General features: G+C 40.4%; 1 protein-coding gene and 1 non-coding gene across 7 annotated transcripts in view; both read left to right on the plus strand.

Annotated features, from left to right (window-relative positions):
- The window catches only part of LOC124805030 (dual oxidase maturation factor 1-like), a 139,367-nt gene extending 119,115 nt beyond the window's left edge, over nt 1-20,252 (plus strand). For 4 of the 6 annotated variants that reach the window (XM_047265445.1, XM_047265448.1, XM_047265443.1 and 1 more), the window contains exons 10-11: nt 11,522-11,640; nt 19,913-20,252. In XM_047265445.1, coding sequence (XP_047121401.1) covers nt 11,522-11,640; nt 19,913-19,961 — 168 coding nt within the window. In that variant the 3' untranslated portion in view covers nt 19,962-20,252. Of the gene's footprint in view, nt 1-11,521; nt 11,641-13,104; nt 13,355-19,912 lie in introns of those variants that run through there. The other 2 variants (XM_047265447.1, XM_047265446.1) reach the window with 2 other exon arrangements.
- On the plus strand, nt 2,604-2,678 carry Trnat-ugu. The gene has a single exon. It is a non-coding gene; the product is annotated as a tRNA-Thr (tRNA).
- Nucleotides 20,253-24,699: the final 4,447 nt, after the last annotated feature.

The following is a 24,699-nucleotide window of genomic DNA, read 5'->3' on the forward strand; positions in this document are numbered from 1 at the left end:
ATGCCCTCCGCCATCAGTGCCCTCCCCAGCCCCACATTAATGCGCCTAACAGCTGCATTAAGGTGAGGCCGATCATGACGCTGAAACAGTTGCACGAAATGCACATTAGTGCCACCAGTTTGAGTAGCTATCTTAACTAAGTCACCACCGACATCATATTCCCTGTCCCTATCAAGACTGTTCGCTGCTCCACCCACTATCACTACCTGATCCTCCTTCGTAAAATTCTTACATAACTCCCCTATGCTTTCAGTCACCTGAGCCAATCCTGCACTAGGCTTCACAATGCTGGTGACATGGTACTCACTCCCCAACACTTCCTGCAACTGCTGGCCACACCTCTACCGTGGGAACTACCTAGCAGCAGAACCTTCTTTCTGCTAGACTTCGCAACTAACCTAGGCCTCCTAATTGCTGAGGACTGCTGCAAGTTCCCTACATCTACAGGTACATGAGGCTCCTCTCCACTCAACTCTGACAGTTGGTCATATCTATTGCATGTATACAAAGTAAAACTTTCTGAACACCTCCTCTTCCTAGCTGCCTTCTTGCCAACTGCCAGTTCCCATTCCCCACCACCCTTCACCCTCCTCAACCTATCTAGTTCCTCCTTTGCACATTGAAACTGCACCTGAAGGGCACAGATCTTACGCTTCTGCTCCTCTATCAACTTGTTCCTACTACAGATTCTACATTCCCAGGAGAGGATCTCACTAAAATGACCATTGGCTTCCCTACTGCATTCCCCCCTATGAAAATACTTTGAACAAATCCCACACCGTAATCCACTACTCAAAAACCTACGACAGAGCCCACACTTCTCACTCATGGTAAAATTTTATAGTTACTGAAAAAAACTGTATGTCTACATTACTAAAGTTCAGTTACACCAGTAGAACTATTTAAGAACTAACAATAATGGTTTCGAAATTCTCTGCCTACTAAGAAAGCAACTACTTGTATTAATACTACAACAACACAGCCAATACCAATACCACCAAAACTTCACAAAATTATTAGCTAAATCAAAAACTTCAAATGGCCACTGTAACACTAAGCGAAGTTAAAATACTGAATGAAAATTTCGAAGTTAAAATACTGAATGAAAATTTTTCTGATATATTTCACAAGAAACAATAATAAACATCAGTTGAAAACTAAAACACAAAATTTACTAAACGACTTCAGTGCACTGAAAACTCTAAAAAAACACAGCGAGCGAATGATTACAAAAGTTTACTAGGTCATTATTTCACCACAAACAGCACGCAACACCGCTGAAATCTATTAAATTTAATAACTGTATTACAGAGCACAAATAAGTTTGACAGTACTTAGCTTATAACCACTACAGCTGCAGTGGACGCCGCAAAATGTAAACACTTGAACAGAATGACTTCCTCAGTATCAGCCAGCATGGATTCCGAAAACACCAATCATGTGAAACCCAGCTCGCACTTTTCTCAAACAATATACTGAAAGCATTGGATATAGACAGTCAGGTAGATGCAGTAATTCTTGATTTCCGAAAAGCATTTGGCTATGTACCATACCTATGCTTATTGTCAATAGCATGATCATATGGAGTATCAAATGAAGAAGTGATTGGACTGAGGACTTTTTGGTAGGGAAGCACAGCATCTTATCTTGGATGGAGAGTTATCATCAGATGTAGAAGTAACTTCGGGTGTGCCCCAGCGGAGTGTGTTAGGACCCTTGCTGTTCATGTTATACAGGGTGAGTCACCTAACGTTACCAGTGGATATATTTCATAAACCACATCAAATACTGACGAACCGATTCCACAGACCGAACGTGAGGAGAGGGGCTAGTGTAATTGGTTAATACAAACCATACAAAAATGCACAGAAGTATGTTTTGTAACACAAACCTACGTTTTTTTTAATGGAACCACGTTAGTTTTGTTAGCACATCTGAACATATAAACAAATACGTAATCAGTGCCGTTTGTTGCATTGTAAAATGTTAATTACATCCAGAGATATTGTAACCTAAAGTTGACGCTTGAGTACCACTCCTCCGCTGTTCGATCGTGTGTATCGGAGAGCACAGAATTACGTAGGGATCCAAAGGGAACGGTGATGGACCTTAGGTACAGAAGAGACTGGAACAGCACATTACATCCACATGCTAACACCTTTTTATTGGTCTTTTTCACTAACGCACATGTACATTACCAAGACGTGGAGGACGCATAAATTGGCCAGCCCGTTCTCCTGATCTTACACCTCTGGACTTCTTTCTGTGGGGTACGTTAAAGGAGAATGTGTACCGTGATGTGCCTACAACCCCAGAGGATATGAAACAACGTATTGTGGCAGCCTGCGGCGACATTACACCAGATGTACTGTGGCGTGTACGACATTCATTACACCAGAGATTGCAATTTTGTGCAGCAAATGATGGCCACCACGTTGAACATCTATTGGCCTGACATGTTGGGACACACTCTATTCCACTCCGTAATTGAAAACAGAAACCACGTGTGTACGTGTACCTTACCCATCATGGTAATGCACATGTGCATCAGTGAAAAAGACCAATAAAAAGGGATAAGTCCCTGCAGACACACTATCCTCTGTGCCCGCGGTGGCTCAGATGGATAGAGCGTCTGCCATGTAAGCAGGAGATCCCGGGTTCGAGTCCCGGTCGGGGCACACATTTTCAACATGTCCCCAATGAAGTACATCAATGCCTGTTTGCAGCTAGGGTGTCCATTTAATTATCATTTCATTTCTAGCAAAGCTGCATGGTCATCAACGGTAACTGTTCTTTCGGGAACAGATACTACCGTCATATATAATAAAAAGGTGTTAACATGTGGACGTAATGTGCTGTTCCAGTCTCTTCTGTACCTAAGGTCCATCACCATTCCCTTTGGATCCCTACATAATTCGGTGCTCTCCGATACACACGATCGAACAGCGGAGGAGCGGTACTCAAGCGTCAACTTTAGGTTACAATATCTCCGGATGTAATTAACATTTTACAATGCAACAAACGGCACTGATTACGTATATGTTCAGATGTGCTAACAAAACTAATGTGGTTCCATGTAAAAAAACGTAGGTTTGTGTTAAAAAACATACTTCCGTGCATTTTTGTATGGTTTGTATTAACCAATTACACTAGCCCCTCTCCTCACGTTCGGTCTGTGGAATCGATTTGTCAGTATTTGATGTAGTTTACGAAATATATCCAGTGGTAATGTTAGGTGACTTGCCCTGTATATTATTGACCTTGCAGAAAATATAAACAGTAACATCAGGCTTTTTGCAAATGATGCATTTATCTATAATGAAGTACTATCTGAAACAAGCTGTATAAATATTCAGTTAGATCTTGATAAGATTTCAAACTGGTGCAGAGATTGGCAACTTGCTTTAAATGTTCAGAAATGTAAAATTATTCAGTTCATAAAACAAACAAACATAGTATCCTATGACTATAATATCAATTGGTCACAGTTGGAATCAGCCAACTCATACAGATACTTGGGTGTAACACTTTATAGGGATATGAAATGGAATGATCACATAGGTTCAGTCATGGGTATAGCAGGTGGTTGGTAGAATACTGGGGAAATGCAGTCAGCCTACAAAGGAGATTGCTTACAAATCTCTTGTGTAACTGGTTCTAGAATATTGCTCAAGTGTGTTCCAAGAACTGGCTTTAAATTATTACTCTAGGAATATACCACAACCCCCCTACGTATCGCTCACACAGGGATCGTAAGGATAAGATTAGATTAATTACTGCATGTGCAGGGGCATTCAAACAATCATTCTTCCTGTGAACCATACATGAATGGAACAGGAAGGAACCCTAATAACTGGTACAATGGGACACACCGTTGGCCATATGCTTCACGTTGATTTGCAGAGTACAGATGTAGAAATATGTGGCACTGCTGATTAGTTGTTTGGGCTTTGTTGCCAAAAGGACATGAGGATTCAAATCCCGAGTTAAATGATGAAGATGAGTTCAAATCTACTTAGCTGTGACGTGGAAGGGTACACCATTTTGAGGAATCTACCTCACTTTAATCAAAATTTCATTGTGCTGCATTCAATATTTTAAGTAGTTTTTGTCAGGTTCATACATAATTATTACATCACACACTAATGATTCTGCATAGGATTATTTACAATTTTGATTTTCACACAAAAATCCACGCTTACAGGTCAGTCTTTTCAGTGGTTGATGTGACCACTTCTGACACTGAAAAAATCCTACAACATGTGTTGGCTGCTTGTAATGCTTAGAAAGCTATCTGCGGAATTCAGACAAATCTAAAAATCATATTTATTGAGGTGATGTAATTTTTGTAAAAGTCTGCATTTTAGATAGCAGAAAAGCAATGTTGGTTATGCTACTTGCTTGGAAGTGAGACTGCAGATATCAAATATGAGTCCCAATCTTCATCATGATGAGCAGCTGTAGTATAAGCTGTTGTTGATCTCGAATTTGTTTTTGTGGATCTTCTTGTTATGACAGCCATCAATAATCTGTATCAAAACTAGACAGGATTGTCTTAATGGGATTGCTGCAATCGTTCTTTGAATAGAAATATGGCATTTCAGTCTTTGATTGCTATTTTTTATTTTAAATGACCGGTTTCAGACTAGCTGCCCATCTTCAGATCTTCAATGTTAGGTAAGCTCTCATTACATATATCAGCAACTTCCACATATTATCAACCACACTCCAGTATCATTTATCTGGTGAAGTTTCCATCAAAGTAGTTAGCTTCTTTGGAAAGTAGGTGGGTACCCCATACAGATACTTTGAATGCCTTCAGTTCAGGAGGTGTTGAAGTAACTCTGCACTGTCACAGTAAAAGGCTTTCATATATGCCTTATTTCATGCATTGGTGGAAACTTCACCAGAAAAATGATACTGGAGTGTGGTTGATAATGCTCCACACCATTACTGAGCCTCCACCAGCTTGAACAGTCCCCTGCTGACATGCAGGGTCCATGGAACTCTGTCCATACTCGTGCACGTCCATCTGCTTGATACAATTTGAAATGAGACTCATCTGACCAGGCAACATGTTTCCTGTCATCAACAGTCCAATGTCGGTGTTGACGGGCCCAGGTGAGATGTAAAGCTTTCTGTCATGCAGTCCTCAAGGGTACACGAGTGAGCCTTCAGCTCCGAAAGCCCATATAAATGATGTTTTGTTGAACGGCTCACACTCTGACATTTGTTGATGCCCCAGCACTGAAATCTGCAACAATATGCAGAAGTGTAATGTAACTAAACTAAGGACATCACACAATCCCTGCCCGAGGCAGGATTCAAACCTGCGACCGTAGCAGCAGCGCGGTTCCGGACTGAAGCACTTAGAACCACTCAGCCACAGTGGCCGGTGGTCCAATTCTTGAAGGATCTTTTTCCATCCACAGAGATGTTGGAGATTTGATGTTTTAATGGGCTCCTGATATCCATAGTACACTCACAAAATGGTCATATGGGAAAATCCCCATTTCATCTCTACCTCGGAGATGCTGCATCCCCTCACTCGTGCGCTGACTATAACACCATGTTCAAAGCCATTTAAATCTTGATAACCTGCCATTGTAGCAGCAGTAACTGACTTAACAACTGTGCCAGATACTTGTTATCTTACATAGGCATTGCCAACTGGAGTGCTGTATTCCTAAGGGTTTTCCTTTACAGCTGGTTCTTTGGAACAGAATGTATGAATGAATGAAAAGTGTAAATAACGGTGAGAAGAGATCCAAGTATGCTGAACAATTTATTTCACACAGCTATGGCTGTTGTTTAAGAATACCTTAAATTTATTCCAGTTAATCATTTTTCACCTTGTTAACAAATATTGCTTGGTATTCAGAAGTCCCAGTATTGCACCAGGCAGTTTCAAAGTGTTTCTTGCAAAAGACATTCTTATAACAAGTCAGTGAGTTGCAGATCAGCCATGGCTGTTACCATTATAATGATTATACACTTCGAGAACTGGACATATACCAGTACTTGCAGCTTATAGAGAGGGCTTCTATTCATATTTTACTTTCTTTACACAACTGAGAAAATACAGGTTGTTTCAAAAAGGAATATACATATTACAAAGTATTATGTTGTCAAAACTATTGATTGCCATGTCATGGCTTGGTTATTGGATGAACAAAAACATTTTCTAGTTTATATTCATTGCCGCTAGATACCAGTTGCCTTTGGTTTACTTGGTTATCATCACACATTGCAAAATGACTACTCTGCAGAAGAAATCATTCTGCTTTCTCGAATTTCCGAAATGTAATTTCGTGATTATAGTGGAAAGATGTTTCATGTTGAGGTATCGGGCTGATCCTCCAAATGGACGGAACATTCATAGATGGTATTGACAATTCGTAGACACAGGATTTGTACATAAAGGAAAGAATCCTGGCCACCCATGTATTACCGATGACAATATCATGTGAATTCAAATCATGTTCCAATGTGAAATTACAATGAAATCCAGACCATTAGCTGCTTACAGGCATTAATAAATATCAACGGGGACAGCTGAAAATGTTTGCCCAGGCCAGTCCAACAAAATCCTGCCTACAGCAATAATTTGGTGTGTTTTGAGATGTTAGTTGATTATGAAGCCTTACAAGTTACAGCTATTACAGGCTCAACTTCATGATGACAAACACAAACTTATGGCCTTTTCTGATGAGATTCAGAATACTATTGACAATGGTAGCACTTTTGTACAATACATTGTGTTCAGTGATGAGGTGACTTTCCACCATTGTGGGAAAGTGGACAAACACAAAGTTTTAATTTGGGACGTACAGAACCCACTTGCACACATTGAACATATACAAAATTCATGCAAAGTCAGTGTGTTTTGTGTGATATCTCTCTCATCTGTTCAAGCCCATTCTTCTTTGATCAAAACACAGTTAACAAGCAACAGTATCTTGCTATGTTACAAAACTGATTGTTTCAAGGCTAAAAAAGGACAACTTCCATTTTCACGGGGTGAGGTGGCATGGTGGTTAGCACACTGGACTCACACAGGAGGACAACAGTTTAATCCCAAGTCCGGCCATCCTGATTTAGGTTTTCCATGATTTCCCTAAATCGTTTCACGCAAATGCCAGGATGGTTTCTTTGAAAGGGCACAGCCAACTTTCTTCCCCATCCTTCCCTCATCCAATGAGACCGATGACTTCATTGTTTGGTCTCTTCCACCAAATCAACCCAACTTCAATTTTTGACAAGATAAGGGCATTCCCCTCATTGGAGTTGCTAAGTGTGTGTGAATATTTGAATGAAACTGGTTGTCAAACAGCCAGCAGCTTAACACTTCTCAGCTGGCCTCCACAGTCACTGGATTTGACACCATGTGACTCCTACCTGTGGAGTTCCATTCAGGACATTTATGCACCAATGCTTCTACAGAACAAGAGTTGAAGAACTGACTCATACTGCCATAATGACAGTGATGATGGAGATGCTTATCCAAGTATTGGAGGAATTTAAGTCTCGATGTAATATATGTCATCTTGCTGATCGAGGACATATCGAACGTCTGTAATCTAAACTTAAGAGATTCATAAATATGTGTCCCAAGTTTCATAGCTGTATGTCTTACAGTTGAATAAATATATTTGTTTGAAAAACGTGTATTCTTTGTGTATTTGTGGGATGAAGGTCATCCACTATACAGATGACATGGTCAGATGTGACTGTAACAACTTAAATGTACACACCATTGTAGGTTTGTAAATTATTAGAGTAGAATGGCCACCACAGTGTGTTTGTGTTGTTCATGTTTAGTGTTGTTAGCCAACCTGGAGTGTATATAAAGGAGCTTCGACAGTGTCAGATGTTGAGTGATTAGTGTGTGAGAAAATGTTAAAAGCACGTGACAGAGTTTGAAACGGCCCTCATTGTGGGTCTCCATTGGGTCAGATGTCGACTTCTGCAATATCCAGATTTGTGGGTACATACTGTAGTGTTTTGAGAATTTCTGTGCAAATTCTAGAATCAGTCAGCCTTCCACCATCTTGAACACATGATATTTTAGATGTGAGTGGGGGGGAAGGAACCCTATCTGCTGCATGTCACCTGTCTGAGCGGGCCAGTTTAAAGTTTTTTGTACGAAGACGGTAGACATGGCAGTCGAACGACACCGACAAGTAATTGTCGGTCGGTCCACAGAAGTCGTAATGAAAGCACATGGCAGTGTCAAGGAACTTCTGTGTTATTCTGTGCTGTTTTGTAACTGTGACTATTGTTAGTGATGAAACAACAATTGAGTGAAAAAGATTGTTTGGTAACTTTTAACTTGAACTTACTAGAGGCAACACATGGGTATGATTCCTGTATAATAGAGTCATGGTTATCAAGCCAACTCTGTTGTAAATGTAACTTAATTGTTTCTAACGTGAGACGACATGACTGACTTACAAGAAGTCAATTGTTTATGTGAGAAGTGTGAATTTTGTTCTTTGTTAAAGACCAAATATACCGATAGTTGTTGTCATTATTTCACAAAGAGAGAGAGAGTCCTTAAGGTTCCTGTGACTAGCATCATTCTTCAGAGAAGAAGTTTGTAGGGATTCCAGAAGCCGGCTATCCAGAGATGAAGATCGGCTGCGCATTGCCAAGTAAGTCAACTAGTGTAAGAGAAGTGGGGAGTTTGCGCATACACTTCACACATCTCAGTCATCAAAAATGTTAGAATGCATGTGACAGTGGCCCAACATGGGACTGCAGGGAAATGTGAGGGCAGGCATACACAATGTCAAGGTTAAGGTCCACCGCACTTCTAACACCACAAGGGAGGAGTGACGTACTGTGCACCAAGCACATCGTAACCCCTTCAAATCTGCATCTACCATCCGAGAACAAGTAATGGGCTCTCTGTAACATACTCTGTCATCCCACACAAGCATCCTGATTAGGGAATTACCATCACATCCCTATACTGTAGTTAACATCACAACACAAACGGTGTGTTTCTAATGTTGCTGTGGCCAGGAGGCATGCACTGTTGGTGAATAGCGAAACATTGTGCTCAGCAATGAATCACAGCTCTGCACTGCTACTCCTGATGACCATTGTTGGCAAGCATGGTGGTGACATGGGGAGAGGTCCCATCTTCCAATGTTAGGGAGAGGCAAGCAGTGTTACTTATGCCATTGTGGTGTGGGGTTCATTGGGTATGAGTTCAGGTCATGGCTGGTAGTGATTGAGAGAACTCTGACAGCACAATAGTATGTCACAGATATCCAGCATCCTAATGTGTTACCTTTCATGTAACAGTATTCTATGCAGTTTTTCAACGGGGCAATGCTTGTCCACATGACACACCTCTATAAACTGTCAGTGTGATGTTGAGGCACTCCTGTGGCCACCAAGATCCCCAGACCTGCCCATAGAACATGTGTGGAACCAGATCAGATGTCAACCCTGTCCCAGTGCCAGTATCTGGAACATCAAGGATCAGCTACAGTAAGTGCCCACCAGGTTGTCTCAGGGGAGAATACAACAGCCTTATGACACCCCTTCCCAAGCAAATCAGAGCATGCATCCAGGTCAGAGGAGCTGCAGCTTAATACATATAAGTGAGATCATACTACAATGATATTTGCAAATTTGACTCAGTTTTGGAATCACTGCAATGATATCACAGACCCTCTAACCTGTGAAGTTTAATTTCATTTTCTCCTTCCCTTGTGGGTACTTAACTTTTTCTGTCAGGCTGTGTAATTTACAAAAGTGTGTAGAACAAGTTAAAATGGAACCAAAACATGGACAAACTAATCAAGAAGCTCAGTTCAGCTTGTTATGCCTTTAAAAGCACCTGTCATTGTATTAACCGAAAATAATTCTCTTCTGGGGCATTTCACCTAAAGTAAATAAAGTATTTGTTCAGCAGCAGTGAGTAGTAAGAATATTACATAAAGTAGACAACCATCAGCTGAAAAAACTCCTGTCAGAGTGAATATGCTCCTCTTTTAAAAACTCTGACAGAAAAGTGGACAACAAGTTGCTTCAATCATCATCCCACCTTCCTCACCTAAAATTTTGGCTTGTGAGCATATTCATGTTCATATTCTTTTAACACAGTAAATTCTAAGTTCTTTTAGTCAATCTCTCTATTTAGGAAGCTTTCATACTCACTGGTCCAGGGGAGGGGTCTAAACACCCCCTCCCCCCTCCAAAGCCTATGTATACTCTCCACTCATCTCTCGTTTTTTTCATTTCCATTGTCTCCTCTCTATTTTGCTCCTACTGCTACTGTCTCCATCATGTCTTCTCTCTCTTCCACCATCACTGGATCTCTGATACTCACTCTCAGCATTAAAAAGCGTGAATATGTCTGCATGCCAAAATGTTTGGTGAGGAAGGCGAAGGAGGATTAAACAGTTGGTTGCCTATTTTACTGTCAGAGTTTTTTTAAAAGAAGAGCACATCTGCCTTTTTTGTGCTCTGACAGGAGCATTTTTCAGCTAGTTACTCTCTTTTCCCTGTTACAGCACAGTGTGCTGTTTATGTAAAACAAATTATGTTTACACTACTTTACATAAATACAAAAAATGTGGTCTGATTTGCAAGTACAAAGAATATGACAAAATAATTTTTAAAGTGATTACGCCACCAGGTGACATCTTTGGCATTGTCAAATAATTTCCAGATCAAAACAGCCTGTGTGGGTGTGAAGTGCCTATTATACAGAACTAGCATGTCAAAGCTTTATTGATGAAAAGATGGCAATTATAAACATAGTTTGGTGACCGCAGAACTCTTGCAATGATCCCAGAACTCTTGCCATGTATTCAGTATGTACGTTAAAACTATACTTACACCTCAGTCTGGATATTACAAGCTTATTTTACATGCATTTACTACACATAATACTTAGTATTTACATGCATAAAACTGTTGCAGTCAAGTATATATTAGGCTACTGATAACAGATAAACAGCAGTCATATAGTAAACTTCAGGAGGCAATAGCTTTTTACGAAGTAGCAGCTTTGCAATTTACTCAAATTTAGATGGTATAAGTAGTACAGTGATCATTTATTGTTAATACAATATACAGATTAACTTTCCATAATGTCTTTGTCTCATGTTAATGTATACCTTGACTCATTCCTTAGCCCTGAAGGTTCTCTTTGTTGCTGGGATCTCTGGAACACTATGGAGAGATGAATGAATGAATATGAATGAATGTGAATGAATGAATGTGTACAGGAAGGCTGTCACCAAACAGCTTACAATTTTGTGTTTACTTCCCCAGTAGAAAATGTTCATCCGGATGGAAATACAGTTGACATTATGGATACTTTGTCTTTGATGTTTGAAAAGATGTATAATTAAAATGATTCAATAATGCATCTTCTTTGCACAGGAAATTTATTGCTTTACTATTTCATAGTTATCTTCTTGTCAATTGAGTCTTTTTGTTGTTTTTATATAATGAGTGGGAAAACTGTTATTGTTCATATACACTTTTGCTCTTGCAGGTTGTATTCAAGAGGAGAGGAACAGTAACAAAAGCCCAGAAAACTCTATTTAGGACACCTCTGGAACCATCTACTTTGGCAGATGATGACCCATCCGTGGGCCACAGCAGATGGGGAAGGTAATATACATGTGACTTTATATGACACTCTATAGTGAAACTATAAAGCAAATTTTAAAAATATATGCTACGTATGCCACTATGGAAATGATAACAGATCATTCGTCATTTGTGAAGAATGCAAAGACTGCACTGATTATAGTGGTATTGCTAGGTGCGTATTTACTGATTCATACTAGATTCATTTTTCTGGTGTATTAACTGTACAGAAATGAAGGGTAAGTTAACTCATGAAGTATGACATCCTTGCTCAAAATTCGATAAAGTCACTATTGGGGACAAGTGTGTGCAAGTGCTCATTGTGTACAAAAGAGAAAGCAATTCATTGCAAAAAAAAAGTGTAGAAATATAATGTTAGAGAACATATTGATAAAGAATTGATGCATGGTGCTCATAGTAACAGGGAAAAAGGAAGGAAGAAAATGAGAAGAATGAATAAAAATAAAGAGCACACCTACTTTTGCAGACTGCATGACCAATAACTGTTATTTTTTTCAGTAACAGTCATAAGGTTCTGTATTAGGTCCTATACTCTTTTCATTGTATGCCAATGATGTGTCATCAGTTTTGTCATAATGCAAATAGCACATGTATGCTGGTGACCTCCAGTTGTATCTAAGTGCAAAACTACAGCTCAACCCATCCAAAACCCAAGCAATACTATGTTCATTAGCCCAATATGGGAAATCCCTACCATCTTTAATCCTAAATGGAACAACCTCAGCAAGGAGTCTTGGAGTAATAATAGGTGGAAATTGAAATTGGACTGAGAATGTAGCTGCAATGTGCAAGAAGGCATCAGCATCCCTCCATACCCTACAAAAATATAAAAAGCTCTTCTGTCCTTACCTGACAAAGAAACTTGTACCAATATTTGTGCTTCCAGTTACTCATTACAGCAATGCTATCCTGTGAGGTCTTTCTCAGGGAAACTCATGTCACATAGAATGGGTTATGAATGCCTGTGTTCATTATGTCTGTGATATTTGACTGTTTGACCATATCATATGAACAGCTATCCTGGTTGTGTGCAGGAATTTCCATACTCTCTCGTCTTCTATTCATACACTGTACCTCATACCTCTCCTCAAACTTGTCTGAACAATATGTCAGAAACACCCTTTTTCATCAGAGCAAAACCCTTTCTGTCCCACTCCATCACTCACCTACTTTCTTGAAGTCATTCTCAGTAGCAGGAACTTATCTTCAGCTTCATTTTGAAAGACAGTTAATGACATATTCACTGAAGCAACAATAATGACTACCATTGTCCCTGTACACACTTGTCACCACTGTACATCCATGCTTCCAAATGGATTTTCCTCATTTCCCCCTATTCTTAGCTAATGCAGTCTCCTTAAATTTCCTTTTCCCGGAACTCACTATATCAAAAACATAATTATGCACTGCCCAGTCACATTAATGTAAGCACCCGTCAAAATCCTGAATAACTACGTTTTGCAGAGGGGACCGCTACCAGACATGCAGGAAGAGAGCCAGTGAGGTTCTGTAAGATACCTATGGGGATGTGGAGCCACGCCAACTCCAGTGCTGTGGCCAGCTGCACTAGATTTCTCACCTGAGAGATCCAAGGCATTAACAGCACGATCGAGGTGGCCCCACAGATTTCTCGATCAGTTAATTTATTCGTACCTGTTATTTTTCAGCAACTGTTATATATATTTCAGAATAAAATTCAGTTATCATTTGCAAATATACTTTTATTTCACTTTACTGGCTTCGACAAATTAATCTGTCATCTTCAGAAGCCTCCAATATTAGGGATATTATAAATCTTTAGACCTTGTTATACATTTGTGTAAAGTATTAGAAAGGTATTATAGAAACTTATTTAACATTGGTTTAGCAGATGCCACTATCTTCTTCAGACAACCATAATGCATTGATATGCCCGAAAATGTATATATTGTGCGTGATTATTGTGAACACAGATTGACAGATTGATACTTGAAAGTCTCTTTGGCTTTGCTGCCGGATCCTAAAGTCAACTTGACTCGATATTTCGACGATCCAACTTTTATTGTGTGTGATTTTTGTGAACACAGACTGACAGATTGATACTTGAAAGTCTCTTCGGGTTTGCTGCCGGATCCTAAAATCAACTTGACTCGATATTTCGGCGATCCAACTGGTCGCCATCTTCAGGAAAATGCCGCTTCTGCTGTTGAGTCCCGCTGAGAACTGATGCCAGGTTGCAAATCGACGTCCTATATAGGCCACCGTTCAGTACACTGCGCATGCGCCACCCATCACGGTTTCTGCCTTCCAAAACAGGGAGGTGGCACTGCCCGTAGTGAAACACTGCTGGCAACGATATATCGCAATCAAGGCCGCACCGAAGAATGTTCAGTTTTGATGCGAGATAATACAGGATTCCACGTCTTGCTAAGAGGAAAGCCATTGTCTCTGTTGATTAAATTATCAGCCAACCTAATTTCAATTGCCTCTTTATAAACACTGTTCCAAAAACCGGAAATGTTGGCAACCACAACAGATTCCTCAAATTTCATATTGTGTCCTTCATTTAGGCAGTGTTCTGCTATCGCCAATTTTTCCGGCTGTTGTAGCCTCGTATGACGGCGATGTTCCACACACCTGTCATGAACTGTGCGAATAGAACGGCCAACGTAAGCTTTCCCACATTGACACGGAATTTTGTACACCCCGGGTTTCCTAAGCCCCAAATCATCCTTCACAGAGCCCTAATCTTAGAAGGTGGACGGAACACACTCTTAATGTTAAAATTCGTCCAATCTTAAACGATAAGCCTCCAGCATAAGGAAGAAAGGCCACAGATCTATGTTCCTCTTCGTACACCTCCGGAGATGGTCCAAACTTCATAGACCGACGAATCTGCTTGTCGCAGTTCCATTTTACTTAAAAACAGTCATCAAATGCTCAAGCTCTTGGGTTAAGCTGTCTGCATTGGAAATGACATATGCTCTCCATACCAAAGTCTTAAGGACGCCATTGCGTTGGTGTGGTGGATGACAACTCTTAGGATGCAGATACCAATCAGTGTGTGTCGGCTTTCGGTGTACACTGTCCCCCAAAGTTCCATCTGGTTTTCGTCACCGTCATATGAGGCTACAACAGCCGGAAAAATCGGCGGTAGCAGAACACTGCCTAAATGAGGGACACAATACGAAATTTGAGGAAACTGTTGTGGTTGCCAACATTTCCGGTTTTTGGAACAGTGTTTATAAAGAGGCAATTGAAATTAGGTTGGCTGATAATTTAATCAACAGAGACAATGGCTTTCCTCTTAGCAAGACGTGGAATCCTGTATTATCTCGCATCAAAACTGAACATTCTTCGGTGCGGCCTTGATTGCGATATATTGTTGCCAGCAGTGTTTCACTGCGGGTGGTGCCTCCTCCCTGTTTTGGAAGGCAGAAACCGTTATGGGTGGCGCATGCACCGTGTACTGAATGGTGGCCTATATAGGACGTCGATTTGCAACCTGGCATCAGTTCTCAGCGGGACTCATCAGCAGAAGTAGCATTTTCCTGAAGATGGCGACCAGTTCGATCGCCGAAATATCGAGTCAAGTTGATTTTAGGATCCGGCAGCAAACCCGAAGAGACTTTCAAGACTTATTATGCCAGGAAAGCCTACGTAATGACAGATTGATAATTTACAGAAACCAAATTACACGACCGTGGTACTTGATCGTCGGGAGTATGTGACTGAGGGACTGCGTCAGCTTTCAGACAACACTACATACAAAGTTTGCCAAGGTAATCCCATTCCTGATGTCCAGGCGTAGCTTCAAGGAATCCCCAGAACCTTAAGCCCACTACAAAACCTTTCACCTGACCCCACCGACACCCTGCACCCCTACCTTCTACCTACTTCCTAAAATTCACAAACCCAATCATCCCGGCCCACCCATTGTAGCTGGTTACCAAGCCCCCACAGAAAGTATCTCTGCCTAAGTAGATCAACACCTTCAACCGATTACATGCAGTTTCCCATCCTTCATCAAAGACACCAACCACTTTCTCGAACACCTGGAATCCTTACCCAATCTGTAACCATTGATGCCACTTCCTTATACACAAATATTCCGCACGTCCAGGGCCTTGCTGCGATTGAGCACTTCCTTTCACGCCGATCACCTGCCACCCTACCTAAAACCTCTTTCTTCATTACTTTAGTCAGCTTCATCCTGACTCTCAACTTCTTCACTTTCGAAGGCCAGACATACCAACAATTAAAGGGAACAGCCATGGGTACCAGGATGGCCCTCTCGTACGCCAACCTATTTATGGGTCGCTTAGAGGAAGCCTTCTCGGTTACCCAGGCCTGCCAACCCAAAGTTTGGTGCAGATTTATTGTTGACATCTTCATGATGTGGACTCACAGTGAACAAGAACTCCAGAATTTCCTCTCCAACCTCAACTCCTTTGGTTCCATCAGATTCACCTGTTCCTACTCCAAATCCACTTTCCTTGACGTTGACCTCCATCTGTCCAATGGCCAGCTTCACACTTCCGTCCACATCAAACCCACCAACAATCAACAGTACCTCCAGTATGACAGCTGCCACCCATTCCACATCAAATGGTCCCTTCCCTACAGCCTAGGTCTTCGTGGCAAACGAATCTGCTCCAGTCCGGAATCCCTGAACCATTACACCAACAAGCAAAAAACAGCTTTCGCATCCCGCAACTACCCTCCCGACCTGGTACAGAAGCAAATTACCAGAGCCACTTCCTCATCCCCTCAAACCCAGAACCTCCCACAGAAGAACCCCAAAAGTGCCCCACTTGTGACAGGATACTTTCCGGGACTGGATCAGACTCTGAACGTGGCTCTCCAGCAGGGATACGACTTCCTCAAATCCTGCCCTGAAATGAGATCCATCCTTCATGAAATCCTCCCCACTCCACAAAGAGTGTCTTTCTGCCGTCCACCTAACCTTTGTAACCTCTTGGTTCATCCCTATGAAATCCCCAAACCACCTCCCCTACCCTCTGGCTCCTACCCTTGTAACCACCCCCGGTGTAAAACCTGTACCATGCACCCTCCCACCACCACTTACTCCAGTCCTGAAACCCGGAAGGTGTACACGATCAAAGGCAGAGCCACATGTGAAAGCACCCACGTGATTTACCAACTGACCTGCCTATACTGTGAAGCTTTCTATGTGGGAATGACCAGCAACAAACTGTCCATTCGCATGAATGGACACAGGCAGACAGTGTTTGTTGGTAATGAGGATCACCCTGTGGCTAAACATGCCTTGGTGCATGGCCAGCACATCTGGGCACAGTGTTACACCATCTGGGTTATCTGGATACTTCCCACTAACACCAACCTGTCAGAACTCCGGAGATGGGAACTTGCCCTTCGGTATATCCTCTCTTCCCGTTATCCGCCAGGCCTCAATCTCCGCTAATTTCAAGTTGCCGCCGCTCATACTTCACCTGTCATTCTACAACGTCTTTGCCTCTGTACTTCCGCCTCGACTGACCTCTCTGCCCAAACTCTTTGCCTTTACAAATGTCTGCTTGTGTCCGTATATGTGCGGATGGATATGTGTGTGAGCGCGCGCGCGCGCGCGCGCGCTCGAGAGTGTATACCTGTCCTTTTTCCCCCCTAAGGTAAGTCTTTCCGCTCCCGGGATTGGAATGACTCCTTACCCTCTCCCTTAAAACCCACATCCTTTCGTCTTTCCTGATGAAGCAACCGTTGCTTGTGAAAGCTTGAATTTTGTGTGTGTGTAGTGTTTGCTTGTGTGTCTATCAACATGCCAACGCTTTCGTTTGATAAGTTAAGTCATCTTTGTTTCTAGATATATTTTTCATTTGTGTGTATGTATGTGTCTGTTTGTGTTTCTATCGACCTGCCAGCGCTTTCGTATGGTAAGTCACATCATCTTTGTTTTTAAATATATTTTTCCAATGTGGAATGTTTATATATATATATATATATATATATATATATATATATATATATATATAATACAGGGAAACAGTCCACGTGGGAAAAATGTATCTAAAAACAAAGATGATGTAGCTTACCAAACGAAAGCGTTGGTATGTTGATAGACACACAAACATACACACAAAATTCAAGCTTTCGCAACCCACGGTTGCTTCATCAGGAAAGAGGGAAGGAGAGGGAAAGACGAAAGGATGTGAGTTTTAAGGGAGAGGGTAAGGAGTCATTCCAATCCTGGGAGTGGAAAGACTTACCTTAGCGGGGAAAAGTACAGGTATACACACTCGCACACGCACACTCACACTCACACTCACACTCACACTCACACTCTACCCATCCGCACATATACAGACACAAGCAGACATTTGTAAAGGCAAAGAGTTTGGGCAGAGATGTCAGTCGAGGCGGAAGTACAGAGGCAAAGATGACAGGTGAGGTATGAGCGGCGGCAACTTGAAATTAGTGGAGGTTGACGCCTGGTGGGTAACAGGAAGAGAGGATATACTGAAGGGCAAGTTCCTGTCTTCGGAGTTCTGATAGGTTGGTGTTAGTGACTGTTAGTTAGACTGACATCTCTGCCCAAACTCTTTGCCTTTACAAATGTCTGCTTGTGTCTGTATATGTGCGGATGGATAGTGTGTGTGTGTGTGTGTGTGTGTGTGTGTGTGTGTGTGTGTCCTTTTTTCCCCCTAAGGTAAGTCTTTCCGCTCCCGGGATTGGAATGACTCCTTACCCTCTCCCTTAAAACCCACATCCTTTCGTCTTTCCCTCTCCTTCCCTCTTTCCTGATGAAGCAACTGTGGGTTGCGAAAGCTCGAATTTTGTGTGTGCGTTTGTGTGTCTATCAACATACCAACACTTTTGTTTGGTAAGTTACATCATCTTTGTTTTTAGAAAATAATATAAGGTCATGCTTATAAATTAATGGTAGTAAGAGGATGAAGCATAGAGGATTTGTAAGGGGGCAAAGAAATGAAATTAAATGAAATATAAGGGAAACAGACAATAAGTGATTTAAAAGAGGTAGAAAGTAATGATGTAGCTTCAGGATGGATTATGAAAATGAAATATGCATTAAACCCACAAAAGTACAGATATGCAGAACAGGAGAACAGAAACCAAACTGGAAATATTAGATGTGTCTGCAGTAAAGCATACACAACAATTCTGGTTCAATGGCAGCTGTTAATCATTGCAGTATGCACTTCCATGACACACACTGTATACTAAAATCCGCTTTCCTATTTAAGAAGATAGTACAACAACAACACAGTAAGCTGATAAATAGTGTGAATATGACATGATAGTCATTTGATATGAGTGGAGTTACAGCTGGTGGAGGGACCTGAAGGGATGATATCTGCGTATAAGGCTTAGAGCCAATTTTTTAGTTAGTAGTGCACTGCATGATTGATGCACGTTATATGATATTAGCAAATCAGTGAATATTGCTCTGGGGAGGAAATATAGGAAGGCTTTCAGAAATAGTTCCTCATTTCTTGATACTCAAAATCTGTTAACAATCAAAAAAGTAAAACCTGAGGAAACTGTGAAATGCTATCTATTTGCAGTAAGCATAAGATTATTGGCAGTGATTTATACATGTAAGAACTAACACAGCATGCAAGAATGTTAAGTATATAATTTCTAAAGTGCCACAGCATGACACTGTTTTAAGAACAGTATTTGCAGCAATTTGAATAGAAAATTTCTACTGAAGATTAGTGAAAATTTAATTTTTATTAGACCCTATTACTACCAAGTTAGAACCTATCAGTACAATGAGTTCACCACACTTGGGGATTTTACAGCTATTACAGGAGTTGAGCAAATTATAGAAATGGCACCCCAATCTTATCAATGTTTCAAGCTGCTGCACTGCTTGTGCCTTGTTAGATCAATAGTCAGGTCAAATTTCTAAACTTATAGGGGACCCCTTACGAGTTGTTACTGAACATCTGAGACTGACTATTATGGAAATGTTTATTAACCATCGACTATCAAAACTGCATACCATTCACTTGTCCACAAACTGCTTGAAAATAAAGAGGCTGCAGTCAAGACAATAAGTTCTTGTGGTTTTGATATGTATCATAACTCAAAGGCATAGAAAGAATGGTTGTCTCCAGCTTGCATTTTAAAACTAGTGCAACTTTATTAATAATCATTAGTGCAATACATCATTTGAATGTTATCTTACTTTATTCTTGATGCAGATATACAATAATCTTTTGCATTTTTTATGATTTCATGCTTCATCAGATGTATTAAAGCATTTCAAATGTTTGTTTTTGCACCACAGCAGTTCTCCAGCAACCCATGATGGGCCACTCTTGTCATTAGACAACTGACAGTATTATAAACAGACATATTTGAAATACTTATGAGTAAATAATAAATGATTTTGAAACTAAATTCTCAGAAGAATGGAAATGTTCTTGTCCAGTTTATTGGTATGGAGAGCAAAAAGCATAGTGTAAGTGTAAGTGCAAGTGTTAGTGTTAGTGTAGAACATTTACCAAAATGTCAAATCCACATATAAGTATTTTAAAGGTTGTTATGAAAATAAACAATGTCCAATAGAGAGTTTTATTATAATAAATTGTGGCAGTGTGTTACTCAGTCTGTATCTCTGTCCACCACATACTGTCTTTTTTACTACACTAATAACACATGGCCTCTGAAAATACAAAATTAAACTGTATTACCATCTACCGAGTATCTGATTGCAGTTGTATATCAAAATATATGAAGCCTGTACTCATGAGACAGAGTTACACTCATTTTGTATCTAAGAACCAAGTGTAAATAAATGAAGTTACTCATACAGTTAGTGTGTCCTAAAATATAACAGACTAAAGCAATTTTGAAAGAGCAGAAAGTCCAGAGAATTGATAAAGGAAACAATGCATTATATTAATATCATCACAAAAACAAAGCAGGTAAAAAACTGAATACAAGACTTTAACCTCACTTCATGAAGTCTGGGAAACATAATGGAGCCATTACCAGGCAGTTTCCTTCATCATTAACTAATTAAACAATGTACAAGTTCATAAGATATGGGAAATACATGATCAGTTATATGCTGCACATGCAAGAATTTATGTGAGTTGTTTTGTTAATAAAATTCAAAATGACAATACATCCCAATACAAATATGTGTACAACACGATTGTCAGAATGATACAAATGCCACACACACAAGTATGGGAGATGAACATGACTTCATTTCCAGGACAGAGGACAGCACCTGTGACACCAGTATCATTACTGTGTATAAAATGCCAGGGATACATTTACTAAATGTAACAGGAAGGGCAGATTAAAGATGAAAAGAAAGAGACTTGAATTAAACTGGGTGAGCAACAGAAAGAAGTGTGTGAGGAACAACCAACCTAACATTCCATCTCGTTCCACCTCCCCCCCCCCCCCCCCCAAATATATTCCCTCATTTAATGTAACACAATAGCTAGCCATCAATCCACCATTCAGGTAGCTGTATCTAAAAATGAATGCATGAATTTATCCAACATAAGATATTTGTACTTGATGTCTTCCTGAACTTTTACTTTTAAGTTTATCAAATAAGGATCCAAGTTTCAACTACTCCCTATTCAGTCAGTCCCACTGGAGAGGGAAGAAAGCAGTAAAAGTGAGAATCAGGAGTATGCTATGTCTCCAAACTTACAACTATGTCCACAAACGAAATATTTAATGCTGATAAAGTTTCTTGAGAATATGGTGACTACCATTCAGAAAGAAAACTGATTTAACACACATAGAAGGGTATGTGAGCTAGAAAGATGGAATTTTTTACATTATTCTTCAGTAACAACCTTTTACCTTTTGAAAAAGTTATTGAAGTAAGCCCTCGTGATGTGAAAGTTTTAGGTTTGGCTTCACCATGGAGGTAAGAATAGACTCCATGGGCTTCACCATGGCCCTTATTGATATCGAATGAAACAGCAAATAGTGCAAGTTTACTGTTATCAGTCACTGTTTATTTATCTCCACAACACATTTCGAAGGGTAAACCTGCATCATAATGTAGATTTACATGTGTCAGTATGACAGGTATGTGTTATATTAAAACTCTGGGGTAATCTGTGGCACTGCCTAGAGTGGTCACATGCTCCTTTCTCTGTTGTAATACAAGTATGACAGTTTACATTTCATCACAATCAAAGTAAGGATCACGAGTCTCACTGGTAAGTTGTGCTTGCAGGATTTTGTGTTTGTCACGGTAGGAATTGATTACACAATGCAGTTGCTCACAAGTGGTCCTGCATAGTGCAGCTGTCACGAAAACTTACGTAAAATGTGTTTCATCATTCCCACATGATTCAGAAACTCAGGTTCACCAAGTATCATGTGTATATAAATTTATTTGTTCAACACAAGCGATTAATAACAATGTGTAACTATAAGACCCCAATGAACATATCTATCGTTAGTTTGTAGTTGTGAGGCAGCGTGAACCATCAGCGAGTTTACACTGCACATATAAACAGTAGCAAATGATTCACTGTCCACAGTTACATTATGCAATGAATCGAAATGAAGATTTCACTTAGAAAATTTATGAGAAAACTCAAATCTCTAAAGGTAATAATTTGACATACTCTTGCAGGATCAACAGGTGCATATTTGAGTTTTTGTTTGCTGTATCTTTCTCTTCTTTATTATATTTGTTCTTTATCAGTGATTTGTGCTAGTGGGGTGTCTTTGTTATTTGACATTTCTTGACTAAAAAGCTGCAGTTCTTGCAACATGGCAATTACAATCAAATACTTGAAACGAACATGGCAGCACATCATCACAAAACTTCTGTCAATCATGTGTGCTGAAGTACTAAGTTTTGTAGCACTGGAAGCCCAAGACTTGTTTCAAAATCATATACATCTTCTCTGGGTTCTTTGAACTGTGTACTATCAATTTTCACAATTTTCACTTCTTTGAATTGTTGCATGGAACTGTTCTGTTCACATTCAGTTTGACACTCTTCCTCAACCTTCATTGTTAAAGTGCAGCTCATTCTTACATTGGGATGTTACCATGCAGTCATTACTTTTGAAAAGTGTCCCAGTTAAAAAAGCACACAGTAATATAGTCCACTGCTCTGTTACTATTGTAACAACCCAGCTTCCGCTACTACTCAAAACTTCTACTCATATTCATCACAGGGTTGCAAAGGTCATCAACCAATCTTTATGAATATGAATAGATGGTGCCTATTTTATGCTGTGCCTGTCGAATGTTTATTCAAAACAAAAGATGCACAACAGTCAGTTATTACAATGGCACAGCATGCAACATTAGTGAGACATCAGAGTAACCCTATATTGTGAGACAGCATTCAGTATACCAAAACAGTATGAAATGGTGGCTTCTGAAATTCAAGAATTTTGGATTGGCCAGTTAAGAGTAACAAGCGAAGTGTAACTTCATGTATACCACAAACACATCAGCAAAAATTTTCAGAATGAATGCTACAAGAAATAATTCATCTCTACAATAACATAAGCCACAATCCCAAACATCGTATAATTTCCAAGCAAATGGAATAATGGAGAGCCACTGGCATGTTACATATGACATCTCATGACAAAAAAACTGATAGTATGGCACTGTTGGCCGGGAGGCCCCATTCGGGGGAGTTCAGCCGCCGTATTGCAAGTCCTTTTTAGGTGATGCCACATTGGCGACTTCTGAGTCAATGAAGATGAAAATGATGATGAAGGACACACAACACCCAGTCCTCTGCCGGGAATCGAACCCGGGCCCCGTGTGTGGTAGGCAGTAACGCTACCGCTAGGCTACGGAGGCGGACATCTCATGCACAAACCTCTGACGAATGGTGTGTACAGTCTATAGAGAAGTCCCCCAATAGACATGGTTAAATATTGTAATGTGGCATGGGTGGGTGTGTTGTCCTTAGCGTAAGTCAGTTTAAGTTAGATTAAGTAGTGCGTAAGCAGTTTGGCCCCACAAGACCTTACCATAAATTTCCAAATTTTGCAGCTTTTTCCGAAGACTGTCGGCGCTGTAACTCGTGTGAATGGCGGCATATACGAGTTAACAAAACTGTTCACTTCATAATCGCTTTAACAAATTTGTGGTCTTTCGCCTACCAGGTGGCACTTCTGATAGGAAGGGCTCAGCACTTTTTGTTGCGCAATACCTGAGCGTTGAGGCTGGAACATTGCACGAGTCACTGGTGATGCTGCGCTGACCAACGCTTTCTGGGGTACATGTAGCAAGAATTTCTCAGGGCAAGAGGGCTTACTGGAAAAAATAGATGCTTTCATTGAAAAACATAACCTGTAAAACAAAAGCAAAAAAACCATTATGTTAGGTGTGTACGGATGCGAAACGTGGACCATGGGAACAGAGCAATGAAACAATTAGAAGTTGTTGGAATACTCACCATGGTCTTGCCACTCTGTGCCCTTTCAATGTTTGTTTTATCCAAGAGTAAGCATATTGCCCTCATTTATGTGTCTTACATGGAGCAGACCATTAGAACAGTCAAAGAGAGATGGAACAGACATCTGTGACACACCCAACTACAACAACCAAGTAAATCAGCTGTCGTCAAGCACTGCCTCAAATATAATCATGAAGCAAAATAGGAGGAGACTAGTATAGTCGTGCAAATGATCCATTCCTGGAACAGCATAATTAAGGAGGCTATTAAAATAAAAATGCTGGAAAACATTATAAACCAGGATGGAAGTTTCCATTTAAACAAGACTTTTCACAGGGCATCCATCCACCAGAGCTGGAAAACATTGACAGAATGTGCATTTCACAGTGTAGCTGTGTGGGCTCAGAAAACAAATGAGCATAAAACAGCATAGTTATAAATAGTGGTGCAACACCAACAATACTTCACAGTCTGTCTATAGGAGTACAGGCAATTGAGTATTCATAAAAACAGAGATGATAGCTCCTGAAGAAGACCAGTTATTTGTCGAAATATTGGGTGTAAAATAGAGTCGACAACTTAGTTGATCACCTGAAAGCACACCATTAATTAAAACAAGTTTTCGTTTGCTGGCCACTGAAAATCCTCATATTGTGGTG

Source organism: Schistocerca piceifrons, chromosome 7 (assembly GCF_021461385.2).
Source record: "Schistocerca piceifrons isolate TAMUIC-IGC-003096 chromosome 7, iqSchPice1.1, whole genome shotgun sequence".
In the NCBI taxonomy this organism is placed as follows: Eukaryota; Metazoa; Arthropoda; class Insecta; order Orthoptera; family Acrididae; genus Schistocerca; species Schistocerca piceifrons.